Below are 20,485 nucleotides of genomic sequence, written 5' to 3' on the forward strand. Positions count from 1 at the left end.
GGACTACATAGTGATGGAACAGCGGATGCGGGCCCATGTCCTTGACACCAGTATCTGCCCACTGACCATCGACTTGTCATCTGTAAGATGCGCCTGCCATTCTTCCACTCCGGTGGTGGGTGTCCATCCAGGACCCATTCAAACCCACAGCTAGCTGATGAAGGTTACACTCATACACATACATACACACACTCCCTGTTGCAGAAGCCTGGTACTGACACACACATGTACACACACTTACTCATAAATACACACAGCTACCCACACCTCTCAACCTTTCTCGATTGACACAAACTCACTCATACACAGTCCTACCATCAAATACACACATACATTCATATACTTACTCATACAATCATACATACATACACACTCACTCCCTGCTGCAGAAGTCTGGTACGGACTCACACACACTGTCACGCACACACTCAATAACATACGCACACACTGATACACATGCACACACACACACACACTTATTCACATACATACATACAGACGTACAGGTGTATTGCATACAGTACATACCCTCGCATAATCATACCCAAACACACGAGCGCCAGGGCCCCGGGGAAGAGAGGATGGGGTGCAGCGCTGGGTGTGGGGATGGGGGACGGGGGGGTTCAATCATTATGTGGCGGCCTGTGGTTTAGGTGTGATTTCAGAGGGGTGCACGCGCATGTGTGTGCGTGTGTGTGCGTGTGTGTGTGTGTCTACGAGCAAAGGATTGTTTTGAAATAATGTTTGTGTGCGTGCGTGCGTGCGTGTTGTTTATGTGCGAGGGTACCAGTGTAAATGTGCGTGTGCGCATTCGTGCGTGTGTGCGCGCGAGGGACTGTTGTCTTGAGCGAATGTGTTTGTGTACGTACGCGTGTGTGTGTTGTTTATGTTTTGTGTGTATATGTGCATGCGCGTGGATTTGTGTGCCCGTGCGTGTTTGTACGTGTGCGCATGTACACGCCACGCGTGTACGACACCGTGCCCCCTCGTGTGTGTCGTGCCGGCCTTCATAGGTGCTGCTTGCTAACTGCACATGCCCCAACAGTCTGTTCACGCTATATGGGGCATTTTTGTCTTTGTGTACACACGTGGGGAGCGGTGGCACAGTGGTTAGCGCACTGCGCTACGAACATCAGTGACCCGAGTTTGATTTCGACTCGCCGCCAATTACAGCAGCGAATATCTTAACAGGTCCTGTGCCTCCCCTAGGTATACTCAGCCATAAACGAGTACAGATAGTCCCCGAGTTACAATGGTCCGACTTACGACATTTCGATCTTACGATGGCGATAGCGATACGACTAAATTGTAAAATACTTTACATTTCACGTGGCAGGCAAACGCAGCAGTGAACGATACGTTCAATGCATGTATGATACATAGCTTTAGCGATTTCATTTTAGGGTTACCACGATACCATACGTTCAATGCATGTTAAAAGTTTTTTTTTTATTGCAGATAGGATTGTTGTTTCCTGAAAAAACCTTTCTATGAAATTGCAGTTCATATAGATAGGCTAAGAATTTACCTTGTTTTTTTACTTTACTTTTCACTGTGCAATTCAGTATTATAATTAATAAATACATACAGTATATAGTTTCTACAGTACGGTACTGTAAATTGCTCGGTTTTGCTAAATTACCACCATTCTTTAAGACTCCCGGGTAGGCTCGGCCATGTTCGACTTAGGATATTTTCGACTTACGATGGGGTCGTCGTAACGCATCTCCATCGCAAGTAAAGTACAACCTGTACTTGGTGCGGTGCGTAAACATCGGCCAGGTGGCTACGCAGCGGTGGAGGGAGGCAGCTCACAATCGAAAGGTTTGCAAGTCTCCAATCCTGGTTGGGGGTTAAATCGGCCCATCATTAACCCTTCCCCTGGGGTCAAGAAAAACGAGGACCACTTTTTAGGTGTTCTCTACGACAAACTTGCTCCTGCCATAAGAACGTGGAACGTCCATCGGTGGCTCAGGGCTGTATACAGGATATGAGCACTGCCTCAATGCTCATTCGAGCAGGAAATCGCTTGTGTAAACATCAGCACTGGGGAGATAAAGGTGGCTGGGCGTGGTGCTCACCACCCACTCCCTCGTGTGCCCTGCAGGCCTTCATAGGTGCTTACTCACAGCACTTGCCCCAACAGTTTGTTGAGACTATACGGGGGATCTTTGTCTTCATGGAGTGAGTGTCAGTATGTTCCTTGTGGGGAACGGTGGCGCAGTGGTTAGCACACTGCACTACGAACCCAGTGACCCCAGTTCAATTCCCACTCAAGGCCAAAAGTGGCGACGAATATCTGAACCGGTGCTGGGCACTCCCCTAGGTCTGCCCGGCCTAAAACGATTACCTGGTGCTGTGTGTACACATCAGCATTGTGGAGACAAAGGCGGCCGAGTGTGGATTCCTGCCACTCCGCAGGCCCCCCTTCTTTCGGAGCGCCGTCCGCAGGTGCTACTCGCCAACGGCACTTGCCCCCGGACGGCCCATTGATGCCGTACGGGGGGGGGGGGATCTTTGGCGCTGGGGGAAGCAGGCTCACGGCTCTGCCCTGGGGCCTACGGCGCTGTGGCTCAGGTTTAAGCCGGCTGCTATCAATTCCCATTCACTTCACGGTCGGCCATTGTGTTTCCTGCACCTCGGAAGCGCGAATGCGTCGTGTGTTTCGTGTGTTTCGTGTGTTTCGTGTGTGTGTGCGTGTGTGTGTGTGCGTGTGTGCGCACGCGTTGTTGTCTTTTGTTCAGACTTCCTTCCGTTTGTCAGACATTGAACAACGCACACACGCGCACGCCAAAGGTGTGTGTACGCGCGCGTGCACACGCTGGCACGCGTTGTTGCGGGGAGAACGCGGGGAGAGCGTGGGGGAGAGCGAGCGAGCGGTGCGACGCGGTGCATACCTAGGCGCACCGCACAGCGCCCCGGGCCGCACGCGGCGTGCACGCGCTCACACACACACACACACGGACAAAGACACGCACGTACATTCATACCTTCATACAAAGACAAAGATCCCCCGTGTAGCCTCAGCAGACTTTTACGGGTTGACTGGGGAGACTGAGCCGTGCCCTCCACTGTTGTGAGCGTCACTCCTCTGTCCTCCGCTGTTGCTGGAGGGCGGCTGCCTCCCAGTACCCAGTAGCATTCTTCACGAGCACCTATGAAGGCCGGCATGGCACACGAGGTGGTGGGTGGCCAACACCACGCCCGGCCGCCGTTGTTTCCCTAATGCTGATGTTTACACACAGCACCAGGTACTCATTTGAGGCTGAGTCGACCGAGGGAAGACCCAGGACCGGTTCAGAAAATCGTCACTGGTGTTGACTATCAGCGGCAGTCGAACCCGGGTCGACAGGTTCTTAGCGCAGCGCGCTAACCGCTACGTAACCGCTCCTCACCTTCATACACGTGCGTCCATACAGACATACGCACACACACACACACATAGGGACAAAGAGACACACGCTCATACCTTCGTACACATAAACACACGCATTCATACAGACGCACACGCATTCATACAGACGCACACACATTCATACAGACATGCACATTCATACCAATACCTGCCATTCGCCACTAAGTGACGGTGACATCACTGCAGCGCCTGTGCCAGGCCAGGTGCACGTTGAAACCACGTGAAGTGTCGAAGGCTCGCTGACTGGACCCAAGTGCCATGGGTTGGCTGACTGATAGATGCACCAGATGCACATTCATACACATATACCCATTCAGATAGATATACCCACACGTTCATACACATATACCCATTCAGATAGATATACCCACACGTTCATACACATATACCCATTCAGATAGATATACCCACACGTTCATACACATATACACATTCAGATAGATATACCCACAAATTCATACACATATGCCCATTCAGATAGATATACCCACACCTTCATACACATATACCCATTCAGATATATACCCACAAATTAATACACATATACCCATTCAGATAGATATACCCACAAATTCATACACATATACCCATTCAGATAGATATACCCACACGTTCATACACATACCCATTCAGATAGATATACCCACAAATTCATACACATGTATCCATTCAGATAGATATACCCACACGTTCATACACATATACCCATTCAGACAGATATACCCACAAATTCATACACATATACCCATTCAGATAGATATACCCACAAATTCATACACATATACCCATTCAGATAGATATACCGACAAATTCATACACATATACCCATTCAGATAGATATACCCACACGTTCATACACATATACACATTCAGATAGATATACCCACAAATTCATACACATATACCCATTCAGATAGATATATCCACACGTTCATACACATTTACCCATTCAGACATATACCCACAAATTCATACACATATACCCATTCAGATAGATATACCCACAAATTCATACACATATACCCATTCAGATAGATATACCCACAAATTCATACACATACCCATTCAGATAGATATACCCACAAATTCATACACATATACCCATTCAGGTAGATATACCGACAAATTCATACACATATACCCATTCAGATAGATATACCCACACGTTCACACACATTTACAAATCTAGATAGATATAGCCACACGTTCATACACATATACCCATTCAGATAGATATACCCACACATTCATACACATATACACATTCAGATAGATATACCCACACGTTCATACACATATACACATTCAGATAGATATACCCACACGTTCATACACATATACACATTCAGATAGATATACCCACACGTTCATACACATATACCCATTCAGATAGATATACCCACACGTTCATACACATATACCCATTCAGATAGATATACCCACACATTCATACACATATACCCATTCAGATAGATATACCCACAAACTCATACACATATACCCATTCACGTAGATATACCTACACGTTCATACACATATACACATTCAGATAGATATACCCACACGTTCATACACATATACCCATTCAGATAGATATACCCACACGTTCATACACATATACCCATTCAAACAGATATACCCACACGTTCATATGCATATACCCATTCAGATAGATATACCCACACGTTCATACACATATACCCATTCAAATAGATATACCCACACGTTCATACACATATACACATTCAGATAGATATACCCACACGTTCATACACATATACCCATTCAGATAGATATACCCACACGTTCATACACATATACACATTCAGATAGATATACCCACACATTCATACACATATACCCATTCAGATAGATATACCCACAAACTCATACACATATACCCATTCACATAGATATACCCACACGTTCATACACATATACACATTCAGATAGATATACCCACACGTTCATACACATATACCCATTCAGATAGATATACCCACATGTTCATACACATATACCCATTCAAACAGATATACCCACACGTTCATATGCATATACCCATTCAGATAGATATACCCACACGTTCATACACATATACCCATTCAAATAGATATACCCACAAATTCATACACATATACCCATTCAGATACATATACCCTACACGTTCATACACATATACACATTCAAATAGATATAGCCACAAATTCATACACATATACCCATTCAGATACATATACCCACACGTTCATACACATATACCCATTCAGATAGATATACCCACACGTTCATACACTTATACCCATTCAGATAGATATACCCACAAATTCATACACATTTACCCATTCAGATAGATATACCCACAATTTCATACACATATACCCATTTAGATAGATATACCCACAAGTTCATACACATATACCCATTCAGATAGATATACCCACACATTCATACACATATACACATTCAGATAGATATACCCACACATTCATACACATATACCCATGCATACACACATATCCATATTCTTTGGGTCTTTCAGTAAAGTCACGTAGATAGATACAATAATAACAATAACATAAATTTCGATTTAAAGCTTTCGTGACTGCAAGGATTCATCTTCTTTGCTTCTTTCGGTAAGGTCACGTAGATTGAGAATAAAATAATAAAATAACACAATAAAATTCTCACGACGTTTCGGCCACAACGCAAGCGGCCGTCTTCCCTGTTGGGACGACAGGTCTGTGCCTTTCACCTGAAGACGGCCGCTTGCGTTGTGGCCGAAACGTCGTGAGAATTTTATCGTGTTATTTTATTATTTTATTCTCATTCTACGTGACCTTACCGAAAGAACTAAAGAAGAACAATAACATAATAAAAATAAAGACAGACACAACCACACATTCATGCAGGTAATAATATGCACGCACGCATTCGTAAAGACAAAAAACAAAGACACACACATTCATATAGAGACGCACGTACTCACGCACACTCATACAATCATAGGGCCCAACATGCATCAAATAATGCTTTCATACAAAGACAAAGGTCTCCTGAATAGCCGACAATTGTTGGGACAAGTGCTGATAGTTAGCACCGAAAAGACGCACCAGGGTGTGGGTGGCCAACACCATGACCAGCCACCTATGTCTCCCCAGTGCTGATGTTTACACATTGCACCAGGTACTCATTCAAGGCTGGTTCAGATAATTGTCACTGGAGTCGGACTCGGTTCACCGGTTTTGGAGCGCAGTGCGCTAACAGCTACAGTACCGCTCCCCATATTCATAAACAAAGGCAAAGATTTCCCATATAGCCTTTAATAGATTCTTAGGGCAAGTGCTCTGAGCGAGCACCTAATGAAGGCCAGCACGGCACACGAGGGGGTGGTGGCCAGCATCACGCCCCGCCACCTTTGTCTCCCTAGTGGTGATGTTTACACTGCCTCAATGATTAATTTAAGGCTGAGTCGACCTAGGGGAGGCCCAAGACCGGTTCAGATAATCGTCACTAATGTTGGCCGTGAGCAATAATCGAACTCGGATTAGCCGTTTCTTATCTTAGCGTGCTAACCGCTCGGACACACTAATGCATTTCTGAACGCAACACCAACAACAACCGATCACCACTAAGTGGCGGTGATGTCACCACAGCACGTGACTCAGGCTAGCTTCACTTTGAGGCCACTTGACCCAGGTGCTTTGGGTTGGTTGACTGAGATGACTCTGGCATATGTGCCACCTGTGCTCGGCACTGTGACAACTTGCTGCGTTTTAGCCCACTGGTGCTCCACTCATTGTTGGGAGCATCGCTCCTCCACCCTCTATTGTTGCTGGAGGGCGACTGCCTCCAACTACTCAGTAGCGTCCTTCACGAGTCTCCTCCATCGAGGCCGATTTTGACACCTCATCAGCAAGTCCACTCAGCTCCACATTCTCTTGTACCGCATCAGCTCATCTCTTTTCTCGCCCATGCCACACCCATTTAACCCCCTCTATCCGGCCAAACAAAAGCCGCTTGGGCATGCGGTGGCTGGGCATGTGGGTGACATGATCCAGCCAACGCAACCTTACCTGCCGGAGGAGCTTAATGGGGAGAATGTGTCCAGATATTTCAAGGATCTGTGAACTCCTCGTGCAATCCAGCCTGGTTAAATCCAGAATGGATCATCGATAGGACAGCTTGAATGTTTCAAACTGGCACAGATGTTCCTGTAAAGGGGGTCCACATTTCACAAGCGTAGTGAAGGGAGGGGTATAACTGTGGCCGGGAAGACCCGAAGCTTCGTATGGAGCGATAGACCGGGTAACTTCCACACTGCGTTACGCAGCCGATGGAAAGATAATGCCGCTCGACTGTTCCAAAATTAGACTTCCGCTGCCAAAACAGAGCTGGTCATGAACACACTGCCCAGGTATGGGAACTCCTTCACTCTCTCCACAATCACCCCATCACTCACGGGGAGTTGAGGGCGTGGAGTGTTTGATGACATAAAATACCCAGGCAGGTGTTTTTTTTTTTTGTGGGACTGATGGTAAGGCCCCACCTCTTAGTGGCACGTTCCAGGTTCAGCATCGGACTCTTCAACGCCTCCTCAGAGTGAGCGGCAATGACCGAGCCATCGGCATGCAGAACACGTCTGATCAGAAGGGAGCCAATGTCTTAGGCAGGCACCTGTGTCATTGTGGGTTCACGCGTTAGTGTGTGTGTGTTTGTGGGTTCACGTGCGTGCAAATGTACTTTGCGAGTGTGAGCGGTATGTAGCGGTTTGCGCGCTGCGCTACAAAACCCGGCAACCCGAATTCGATTCCTCCTCACGGCCAGCACCGGTGACGGCTATCTGAACTGGTCCTGGGCTGGCCTCCTCAAGGTCGACTCGCCTTCCAGTGAGTGTCTGGTAAAGTATGCAAACATCAGTGGGGGGAGACAAAGGCGGTTGGGTGTAATGCAGGCCATCCACCCCCTCGTGTGCCGTGCCAACCTTGATTGGTGCTACTCACAAACAGCACTTGCCCCTACAGTCCTTTTTGGCCTAAAAACGGAGGGAGCAGGGTGTCTCTGTGTGCGAGTGTGTGTGCGCCGGTGTGCAGTGTGTGTGTGCCAGTGTGCAGTGTGTGTGGTCTTGAGTGTGTGTGTGTGCCAGTGTGCAGTGTGTATGCTCATGCATGTGAATGTGCGTGCCGTAGTGCCGTAGTGCCGTGTGTGGTCATGCGTGTGTGCACGAGTACGCGGCGGTATGCAGTGCTAAGTCGCGCATGTGTGCGTATGTTTTGTGGTGTGTGCGCCGGTGTGCACGTGTGTGTGTGTGTGTGGGCGTGTGCACACCCTGCGCGCGTGGGGTAATTACCCGATTAGGCGCCCAGCCCAGACCTCCTCCCTTGCAGGTGAGTTGTGCGGCGGCGGCGGTGGCCGTGCCGGCATGGCGAGCCCTCATTAGATCTCGGCTCAGCCCTCCCTAAGCCGAAAACAGCTCCTTTATTAAAGGCCTTGTCTGTGCCGGGGTGGCGGGGCTCCCTGCACGGGGCGCTGGGTGCGCGTGGGCGCTGCCACGGAGGGAGGAGGTGTGTTGGCGCGTGTGTGTTTGGAATAACGATGAGATGGTGTGTGTGTGTGTGTGGACCACAGAGGATGTGTGTGGAATACAGAGGGTGTGTGTGGGTCACAGACGATGTGTGTGTGGGTCACAGACGATGTGTGTGTGGGTCACAGAGGGTGTGTGTGTGGGTCACAGACGATGTGTGTGTGGGTCACAGAGGGTGTGTGTGTGGGTCACAGAGGGTGTGTGTGTGGGTCACAGAGGGTGTGTGTGTGTGGGTCACAGACGATGTGTGTGTGGGTCACAGAGGGTGTGTGTGTGGGTCACAGACTATGTGTGTGTGGGTCACAGACGATGTGTGTGTGGGTCACAGAGGGTGTGTGTGTGGGTCACAGACGATGTGTGTGTGGGTCACAGAGGGTGTGTGTGTGGGTCACAGACGATGTGTGTGTGGGTCACAGACGATGTGTGTGTGGGTCACAGAGGGTGTGTGTGTGGATCACAGACGGTGTGTGTGTGGGTCACAGAGGGTGTGTGTGGAATACAGAGTGTGTGGGTCACGATGTGTAGAATACAGAGGGTGTGTGTGGAATACAGAGGGTGTGTGGGTCACAGCGTTTGTGTGGGTCACAGCGTGTGTGTGGGTCACAGCGTGTGTGTGGGTCACAGCGTGTGTGTGGGTCACAGCGTGTGTGTGGGTCACAGTGGGGGTGTGGGTCACAGTGGGTGTGTGTGTGTGTGAGAGCAGGTGGTGTGTTTTATTTTAGTGTTGGGATGTGGTATGTGTATGCAAGGTGATTATTGCTTGTAGGTGTTGTCATTTCCGCCCCCCCCTCCTACCTCATCCTGAAACCACGGGGAAAATGGGTGAGGTTCAGGACTGTGGCTCATGCATTGGGCTACACAGTCTAGACCTCCCTAGAATCCCCAGCTAGCTTAGGGAAAGCGGCGGATCCACTCCCACCATCTACAATGTCCCCACGCCCGAGAATGAGGAGGCTTACCACAGCCTCCGCTCGGAGGGTCAGAGGGCCGTGCGGTGCTGCTAGGATGGGGTGGTGGTCACAGGTTGTTGATGGTAGACCCAGTGTCATCGGCTCACGGTCTTACAGTATGCTGTGTAATACGGTCGTTTACTGATGCATTTGTAATTGCTGCTCACTCTGAGCAGATGGAGGCTCTGCTGCCGAACATGCAGCGCGCCATGAAACAGGTTGGGCCTCCCCGTCAACCCCACCAAAAACAAAGTGCATGCCTCTTGTGTCATCAAACACTCCACCACCTTAGCTCTCGACGAGTAAAGAGGGGGTTGGGCGTGGAGAGGGTTGGAAGGAGTTCGCGTTCCTGGCCGCTTCGTCGCCACCATCGGTGTTGCAGCGGGGGTCTCGCTCCGAGTCGGTCGAGCGGCGTTCCGGCGCCTAAGACTGGCGCCGCGTTGAAGCTGCCTGGGCCCCAGTCGCTCCTCAACGATCGCGTCGTTCGTATGTGCAGGAACGGCTGCAGCGGTTTGATACGTTCAGGCTGACCTGCCTACGGTCCCTCCTGGGGTTGACCAGGCTCGATTGTGTGAGGAGCTCACGGATCCTTGAAAGATCCTGTGACGCAGTCCCATCGGCGAGCTCCTCCGGCACCCGAGGCTGTGTTGGCTGGGTCATGTGGCCCGCATGCCCAGCCCCACAGTATGCCCAAGTGAATTCTGTTTGGCCAGATAGAGGGGGCCAAATGGGTGTGGCTCGGGCTAGACAAGAGATGGACTGATGCAGTACGAGAGGATGTGGAGCCGAGTGAACTTGCCGATGACAGGTACCAGCGGTGTCAAGATCGGCCTCTATGGAGGAGGCTCGTGAAGGAAGCTACTGGGCAGTTGGAGGCAGTCGCCCTCCAGCAACAACGGAGGGCGGAGGAGCGACGCTCGCAACAACGAGTGGAGAACCAGGCAGCAAAAACACCGCAAGTTGGCACAGTGGGGGGAGCACAGCTGGTGCATCTGCCAGTCCTGTGCCCTCCTTGTTGGCGAACGGTGGCTGTTGTGCACGAAATACGAATCGTAACTCATTACATTTTCACGTTTATTACACACAAAGTGCTCGCCACAAATGACCCACAGGACCTCGCTGATCTCGTCAAGAAGCTTAAACCATCATCACGCGAACCATCGAACAAAGACGGTGGTCACCACATCACGCGGCGCTTTCGGATGCGCTTCTGCGGCCGTCTGGAACGCTCTTCCTTCAGATATTAGGAAGCCACTGGAGCTATGCCCGTTTCAATCAAGATTGAAAACTCATGTCTTTAGAACTGCTTGCCGTGTATAGGTTGTTGTCCTTCCCACCCGCACGGTTGGCGATGTACGGTGAGAAAGAAGTTCAACATTCTTACCTACATTGCAAGAATAATATTCACTTATTAAGTGGCTCCCATGAATTCTCAAGGCCCCACGAATTTAAACATGACAAAGATTATAGAGGAGGAGCCGGGTAGCAGCATTAAGGCCTAGAGAAGAACAAAGCTTAAATAATAAAGTTGCAATATATATTTATTTATATATGAACACTGAGAGCCTGATCTCCCATGGTGGGTGGAGAGTTCCACCCCCGGGGGACCAGGTGGTGTGTATCACCACAGTGGATGTCGGTGTGTGTGTGTGTGGAGTGGTGGCGCTGCGGTTAGCTCGCTACGCTCCAACCCGGCGACCCGAGTTTGATCCTCGCCGACGGCCACCAGCACCGGTGACGATTGTCTGAGCTGGAGCTGGGCCTCCCCTAGGTCGACTCGGCCTCAAATGAGCACCTGGTGCGGTGTGTAAACATCGCCACTCGGGGAGACAAAGGCGGTCGTGCGTGGTGTTGACCACTCACCCCCTCGTGTGTCGGCCTTCGTAGACACTTGCCAACAGCACTTGCCCCAAGCGAGTATTAAGGCTGTGCTGGGGGGGGGTGGGAATCTTTTGTCTTTTTTAGCAGGAGGAATATTCTACGACAGCGTGGTGCACGACGTGGACACGGTGTGTTGGCTCGTGGGGGGTGGCGCTCCCGAAAACATCTACGCCACTGGCAGCGCCTTCACACAAGGTGACACGCGCGCCGCAAACGAACACGCACCGCACTCGCGCGTGCACGCACACACGTGTACCGCACTCGGGTACGCACGCACACACGTGTACCGCACTCGGGTACGCACGCACACACGTGTACCGCACTCGGGTACGCACGCACGCGCGTGTACCGCACTCGGGTACGCACGCACACACGTGTACCGCACTCGGGTACGTACTCGCGCGTGCACACGCACACACGTGTACCGCACTCAGCGTACGTACTCGCTGACACACACCGCAAAAAAAACACACATCAAGACTGTTGGGACGAGTGCTGTTCGGGAGCACCTATGAAGGCCGACAGCACACGAGGGGGTGGGTGGCCAACACCACGCCCGGCCGGTTCATTTAATCGTCGCTGGTGTTGGCCACGAGCGGGAATCGAACTCGGTTCTCCGGGTTTGTAGCGCCGCGCGCCAACCGCTACGCTACCGCTCCCCACGCACCGCACTCGCACTCGCACTCGGAATCAGAATCTGTATTTGTCCGGGAGAAATCCGATGAGCTATGGAAACCCGGTTGCTCAGATGTCCAGTCGGGGCACGGGGTCAGAATGTTACAGCAACAAACAGCACGAAAAACACGATAGGAGTGCAAAGTTAAAGAAAGGTAAACAAATCACGCACACACACGTACACTGACACACACACACACGTACACCGACACGTACACACGTACACTGACACGCACACACGTACACTGACACGCACACACGTACACTGACGCGCACACACGTACACTGACGCACACACACGTACACTGACACACACGTACACTGACGCGCACACACACGTACACTGACGCGCACACACGTACACTGACACGCACACACACGTACACTGACACGCACACACACGTACACTGACACACACACACGTACACTGACGCACACACATACACTGACACACACACACGTACACTGACAGACACACACGTACACTGACAGACACACACGTACACTGACACACACGTACACTGACACACTCAAACATACGCGCACACAGACGCACACACGTGCTGAAAGATAGATGTCATATTTTTGCGTGCGCGCGTCATTATCAGCCGCTCCCCACTCGTTGAGGGCCGCTGCCCCTGCGACCGCAAACACGAGCCGTCTGGTTGCTTGAAGAAGCAACGAAAACTCCCAAGGTGCTCAGTGTCTCTCCCTCCTCCGCCCCGTTGCCTGCGTGGGTGAACAACGCCATCGGCAGTACCCTGACTCACACTCGCCCATGTGGTTTTATCTGGGCCATCCACCATCCCCGCACCACACCCAACCACCCTGCCATCACCCCAGATAATAGTCGTCAGGGGTCATGTTCACTTTCATGTTTCAAGTCGATTTGGTTGAACCAGCTGAGAGCTCCAAAGAGGCCAGCAAATAGGGTGGCTCGTTTTTCCGGAGCGACCTGGGGCACGAGTCTGCCAGGAGGGAGGCAGGCGACGATTGTTGATGCTGCTGCTGCTACTGTGTGTGTGTGATCCCAATCGAGTGATTAACAAGTATTAGAAGGGGCTCGCTCAACAGAGCTTGGCCAAACAGTTTGTTAAAGGCCGCACAGAGGGGATCTTTGTAGTTATTTTAGAAAACGTGTGAGTGTGTGTGTACTTCTGTGTGGGGAGCGGTAGCGCAGCGGTTAGCACGTTGCGCTACGAACACGGCCACCCGGGGTTCGATTTCCGCTTTTGTCAAACACCATAGACGATTATCTGAACCGGTCCTTGGCCTCCCTTCAGTAATGAGTACCTGGTGCCGGTGTGTAGTGAACATCCCCACTTGGGAGACAAAGGCGACCGGGCACAGTGCTGGCCGCCCACCCGCCTGGCGTGCCGTGCCGGCCTTCACAGGTGCTACTCGCTAACGGGCACTTGCCCCAACAGTCTGCTGAGGCTACGCGGGGGATCTTTGTCTTTGTCCGCTAATCCACGTGTTCCTCCGTGTGCCCGCCTCTCGCTGTAATCCCAAGCAAGCGGCAGTCACAGGGGGAAAGAAAAAAAAAACCTGTACCCTTCACATCCTGTCGAGAAAAAACAACACAAAGAGTACCTTCACATCCTGTCAAACAGACGGTGGTGGCGCTTGAAGACCCCGGCGAGTAAAACGGCAGCCTGCTCGCAAAAGTTAAACTTCAAAAGGAGGAAACGAAACTGCGGATTTTGAAACCTCCAGGTGAACGGCGACGATCGACTCCAGCCGTCGTCCTGCGGCGGGTATGACAACCGCAGCATCGTTCCGGCTCGGGGGGGGGAGGGGGGGGACTAGGGAGAGAGAGGCACACGCGGACCAGGGCGAGGGGCTCTCCCGTTTCCTCCCCACGCAGAGTCCACATTTCTCATTCGGTAAAAATACGCAGCAAGACGTTCCCAATTGCAGCAGGACCCTCCTGAAAAACGAGTCTTGAGACTCCGGTGAAGCTTTCCAGACGTAAAGACCCCATAGACTGGCACAGAGACCCATAGACTCGCACAGAGAACCATACTCGCACAGAGAACCATAGACTCGCACAGAGAACCATAGACTCGCACAGAGGCTCATAGGCGCTTGCATTGAGATCCATAAACTGGCATAGAGACCCATAGACTCGCACAGAGGCTCATAGGCGATCACACTGAGATTCATAGACTGGCACAGAGACCCATAGACTCGCACAGAGGCTCATAGGCGATCACACTGAGATTCATCGACTGGCATAGAGACCCATAGACTCGCACAGAGGCTCATAGGCGATCACACTGAGATTCATAGACTGGCACAGAGACCCATAGACTCGCACAGAGGCTCATAGGCGATCACACTGAGATTCATCGACTGGCACATAGACCCATAGACTCGCACAGAGGCTCATAGGCGATCACACTGAGATTCATAGACTGGCACAGAGAACCATAGACTCGCACAGAGGCTCATAGGCGATCACACTGAGATTCATAGACTGGCACATAGACCCATAGACTCGCACAGAGGCTCATAGGCGATCACACTGAGATTCATAGACTGGCACAGAGACCCATTGACTCGCACATAGGCTCATAGGCGCTTGCATTGAGATCCATAGACTGGCACAGAGACCTTTAGACTCACACAGAGGCTCATAGGCGATCACACTGAGATTCATAGACTGGTACAGAGACCCATAGACTCGCACAGAGGCTCATAGGCGCTTGCATTGAGATCCATCGACTGGCACAGAGACCCATAGACTCGCACAGAGGCTCATAGGCGCTCACACTGAGATTCATAGACTGGCATAGAGACCCATAGACTCGCACAGAGGCTCATCGGCGCTCGCACTGAGATCTGTGGACTTGCACAGAGACCCATAGACTCGCACAGAGGCTCATAGGTGCTTGCATTGAGATCCATAGACTGGCACAGAGACCCATAGACTCGCACAGAGGCTCATAGGCGCTTGCATTGAGATCCATAGACTCGCACAGAGGCTCATAGACGCTCACACTGAGATTCATAGACTGGCACAGAGACCCATAGACTCGCACAGAGGCTCATCGGCGCTCGCACTGAGATTCATGGACTGGCACAGAGACCCATAGACTCGCACAGAGGCTCATAGGCGCTTGCATTGAGATCCATAGACTGGCACAGAGATCCATAGACTCGCACAGAGGCTCATAGGCGATCACACTGAGATTCATAGACTGACACAGAGACCCATAGACTCGCACAGAGGCTCATAGGCGCTTGCATTGAGACCCATAGACTCGCACAGAGGCTCATAGACTCGCACAGAGGCTCATAGGCGATCACACTGAGATTCATAGACTGGTACAGAGACCCATAGACTCGCACAGAGGCTCATCGGCGCTCGCACTGAGATTCATAGACTAGCACAGAGACCCATAGACTCGCACAGAGGCTCATAGGTGATCACACTGAGATTCATAGACTGACACAGAGAACCATAGACTCGCACAGAGGCTCATAGGCGCTTGCATTGAGACCCATAGACTCGCACAGAGGCTCATAGGCGATCACACTGAGATTCATAGACTGGCACAGAGACCCATAGACTCGCACAGAGGCTTATAGGCGATCACACTGAGATTCATAGACTGGCACAGAGACCCATAGACTCGCACAGAGGCTCATAGGCGCTTGCATTGAGACCCATAGACTCGCACAGAGGCTCATAGGCGATCACACTGAGATTCATAGACTTGCACAGAGACTCATGGACTCGCACAGAGGCTCATCGGTGCTTGCATTGAGATCCATAGACTGACACAGAGACCCATAAACTTACACGAAGCCACACACTCATTGATGCAATTGGCCAAACATCGCAATGTAGCAGGACTCTCGTGAAAACGAGTCTTGAGTCTCCCACTGGCGTGGTGTGCGTGACGGGATCACGTGACTGCTGATGTGGGTCACGTGACTAGGGACACCAACATAACAAAAACATCGATTCTCGGATGGAATCGTGAGAGTGGGGATCGTTACGGATCCTCAAACCGCCCCGTGGTGAATTCTTACCCCACTGGGTGCGTTCACCGTGAACACGCGAATGCTTATGTGTGCGCGTGCGTGTGTGTGTATGTATGTGCGCGTGTGTGTGTGTGTGTATGTATGCGTGTGTACGAATGTATATTTATATATGTATAAATATGCATGCATGCACGCATACAAATGTATGCGTGCATGCATGCATACGTGTGTATGTATACTAGGATGACAAAGGCGGCCGGGCGTGGTGTTGGTCACCCCCACCCTCTCGTGTACCATGCCGGCCTACAGAGGTGCTACTCGCTAACAGAACTTCGGCACAACAGCCTGTTCAGGCTCTAGGGGGGAACTTTGTATATATGTGTGAGAGGAGCGGTAGTGTTGCTATAGGCGCGCTGCGCTACGAATCCGGCGACCCAAGTTCAATTTCCGCTCACGACCACCGAAATCTGCGACCATGATGTGACCCGATCCCGGGCCTCCCCTAGGTCGACTCACCCTTAACCGAGTCACCTGGTGTGGTAGTGTAAACACCAGCACCGCGGTTCCAGCCGCACCACCCCCTCGCATGTGCAACGTTCGCCGGCCTTTGCATAGGTGTTGGCTAAAAGCGATTGCTCCAGCAGTTTGCACGGGGGGGTTATCTGTCACATCTGCATATGTGTGTGTCTGTGTGTGCATATGAGTGAGTGTCAAACCAGTTTGACAGCTCGCGCACACACTGACACGCACGCGCGGTTGGCGGCGTGGGCAACGCCCAGGTGATTGATTTCGCTGTAATTAATTAAAATTCCTCTTCGGAACGCCGGTGTCTCATCCCGAGACCCCGCGGTGGTTTGGATGGGAGTGGGGACGCGGTGGGGTTTGTGGGGGGCGGGGCGGGGGGGGCGTGCAGGGGCGGGGGGTGGCGGTGGTTATTGGAGCTTGGGTTTAGGAGAAGTGTAACGCGGAGCGCCAGCACGCGCGGGCAACACTTACACAATCACTTGGCGGACGACACGATCGCGAAACGCGCCGGGCTCGCAACCACAAACCCCATGCGCTGTCGCTGTCTCGCTCAATCACAACACACAGTCGTCGCCTCTCGCAACGTGCGCAAGCACCTGTCTCGCACGACGCGGACGAGGGCACGCACGGCACACGAGTGGTTGGGTGGCCAGCACCACGCCCGGCCACCTTTGTCCCCATAGTGGCGAAGTTCACACACCGCGCCAGGTACTCGCTGAGGTTAGGCTGAGCTACGGGAGGCTCGGGACCGGTTCGGATAATCATCACTGGTGTTGGTGGCCGTAAACGGGAATCGAACGTTAACGGGTCGCCGGGTTTGCAGCGCAGTGCCTCAACTACCACACGACCGCTCCCCACACACACACATACATGCGCTACACACAATCACTGTCTCGTACACTATACACAATTGCCAATTCAAACAATACACAATCACTGGCTTACGCTATGCACAATCGCTGCATAGCCACCAAACGTACTACACGCACGGTCACTTCACACGCTCGGCACACACGGTAGCTGACCCCCCCACACAATGTAGAAGCATTTGCTCTCATTCCCTGCACAGGAAGGCTCTGCGCGCCGTCGTTCTGTGCGCAATCAACTGCACACACACACGGACGGACGCTAACCCGCATTATACACACACACATTCGGTGTATGATCGCACACAGCCACACACAAACACATTCGCATGCATGCAATATCAAAAGGCGTAGGTCCCCTGTGTAGCCTCAACAGACTGTCGGGGCAAGTGCTGTTAGCGAGCAGCACCTATGAAGGCTGGCACGGCACACGAGGGGGTGGGTGGCCAGCACCACGCCTGGTCGCCTTTGTCTCCCTGGCGCTGATGTTTTACACATCGCAACCGGGTACTCATTTGAGGCCGAGTTGACCCAGACAAGGCCCGGGACCGGTTCAGATAATCATCACCCCAGTGTTGTTGGCTGCGAGCGGGACTCAAACTCGGTTCATGGCTGGGGTTTGTAGCGCAGCGTCGCTAAGCAGTGCGCCACCGCTCCCCAACACACACACACATACGCGCACGCGCGTGCGTGCACACACGCTCACTCGGCTCCACACAGCCCCACATTCAGGGAGTCGCCTCATAGTTGTGGCTTGAGATCCCCGCGCGCGAGGAGCTGTGATGCCAGGGGGCTAATGGCTGCATGGGGGAGAGGCCTGTGGTGAAGAGGAGGGGTGGTGGTGGTGGCGGTGGTGGCGGTACTGGCGACACGGCAATCCCTCCAGCTTGCGCGAAAGACGCGGTGTCCGCCTGTCACTGTTGTTTATGACCCGGCTTGTTTACCCCCACGAAATTCTCACCGGAGCCTCAAGACTCCTGCATGCAGGAGGGTTCCTGCCAAGTGTTCCCGGTAGTCGGGCCGGTGTGGGGGGAGGCGCGGGATGATGTTGTTGCTGATGCTGCTGTGTGCGATGCCAGTTGAGTGATTTACAGGGGATTTTTTGCAGCTTGGGTGGGGGGGGATGTTTTGGCCACTGTGTGTGGGTTTAGCTGTGGGAGGAAATCCATGCAGAACAGGTGGAGAGCAGACAAACTACACTCACTCATTGTCACTCCGTAGAACAAGGTGCGATGCCAGTATGGCAGGGAGACGGATGATCTCAGATGAACTGGACCTTGGCGATGGACACCAGCTGTTGGGACATGGAATGTCACAAGGGGGGAAGGAGCCGGAGCTGGTGGAGGAGGTGGGGAAAGGTACCGACAAGATATAGTCGGTGTCACCTCCATGCGCAGAATTGCCACTGGAATCAAACTTCTCGATCGGGAGTGGTCTCTCTCTCCTATTGCGGAGCAACCCCTGGTGAGAGGCCCCGGGTGGGTGTGGGGATACTCACAGGCCCCCGGGTGGGTGCTGTTCAGTTGGAGTTTGTCCCGGTGGATGAGATGGTCGCCTCAATGAGACTTCGGGTCTCAGAAAGGAAAACTCTGGCTGGCTGTCTGCGCACCAAACAGCAGTTCAGAGTATTCGGCCTTCTTGGAGACGGTTGGTGCAGTGCTGGACAGAGTGCTGCCTACCGATTCTACAGTCTTATTGGGCGACGTCAATGCTCACGTGGGAAACGATGGAGATGCTTGGAGAGGCGTGATTGGGAGGAATGGGCCCCCCTGATCTGAACCCGACCGGTGAGATGTTATTGAAATTCTGCGCTCGTCACGGAATGTCAACAACAGACACCATGTTCGAACACAAGGATGCTCACGAGTGTGCTTGGTACCAGAGCACCTTGGGCCGAAGGTCAATTATTGATTTGATCGTTGTATCATCGTACTTAAGGAAGCGTGTTCTGGATACTCGGGTGAAGAGGAGAGGGGCAAAGCTGTCAATTGATCACCACCTGGTGATATGTTGGATCCGACGCTTTGGGCACTGACCGGATAGAAGCGGAAGGCCTAAAACAAATAGTGCAGGTTTTTCTGGCGAACATTTGGCGGAAGGACCCAGTGCAGAAACATTACAACTTCCACCTCTGGGAAAACTTCTCCTGCGCTCCATTGGAGGTCGTGGACATTGAGTCCAAGTGGACGATGTCCAGTACCTCTCAATTTTGGATGCAGCTGCGAAAAGCTGTGGACTGAAGGCAGTTGGTGCCTGTCATGGCGGCAACCCTAGGGGCCCGCTGGTGGATGGATGCCAGTGGTAAGGGAAGCTGTCAAGTGGAAGAAGGAGGCTTTCCGTGCTATGCTCGGAAAAGGGTCTCCCGACTCGATTGAGAGGTGTACCGGCTTGCCAAGAGGGCAGCAGCTGCAGCAGTCGCTGAAGCGAATGCCCCGGTACGTGGGAGGAGTTTGTAGAGGCCATGGAGAGGAACTACCGGACAGCCTTAAAAAATGTTCTGGCAAACCGTCCGACGCCTTAGGGGGAGGGGTCGACGGGACGTGGCCCAGGCTGTTTCTCACTAAGGGTGGCGGTGTAACATTGTCCTCAACGAAGG

General features: G+C 52.1%; 1 protein-coding gene across 3 annotated transcripts in view; it reads left to right on the forward strand.

The window, feature by feature from the left end:
- LOC116950534 (uncharacterized) overlaps nt 1–20,485 on the forward strand; it is a 57,925-nt gene that overhangs the window by 28,474 nt on the left and 8,966 nt on the right. For 2 of the 3 annotated variants that reach the window (XM_032968390.2, XM_032968391.2), the window contains one exon: nt 11,915–12,025. In XM_032968390.2, coding sequence (XP_032824281.2) covers nt 11,915–12,025 — 111 coding nt within the window. Of the gene's footprint in view, nt 1–11,914; nt 12,026–14,118; nt 14,257–20,485 lie in introns of those variants that run through there. The other variant, XM_076072859.1, reaches the window with a different exon arrangement.

This window comes from Petromyzon marinus, chromosome 39 (assembly GCF_048934315.1).
Source record: "Petromyzon marinus isolate PM22_M1 ecotype Great Lakes invasive population chromosome 39, UKy_Petmar_22M1.pri1.0, whole genome shotgun sequence".
NCBI classification, from domain to species: domain Eukaryota; kingdom Metazoa; phylum Chordata; class Hyperoartia; order Petromyzontiformes; family Petromyzontidae; genus Petromyzon; species Petromyzon marinus.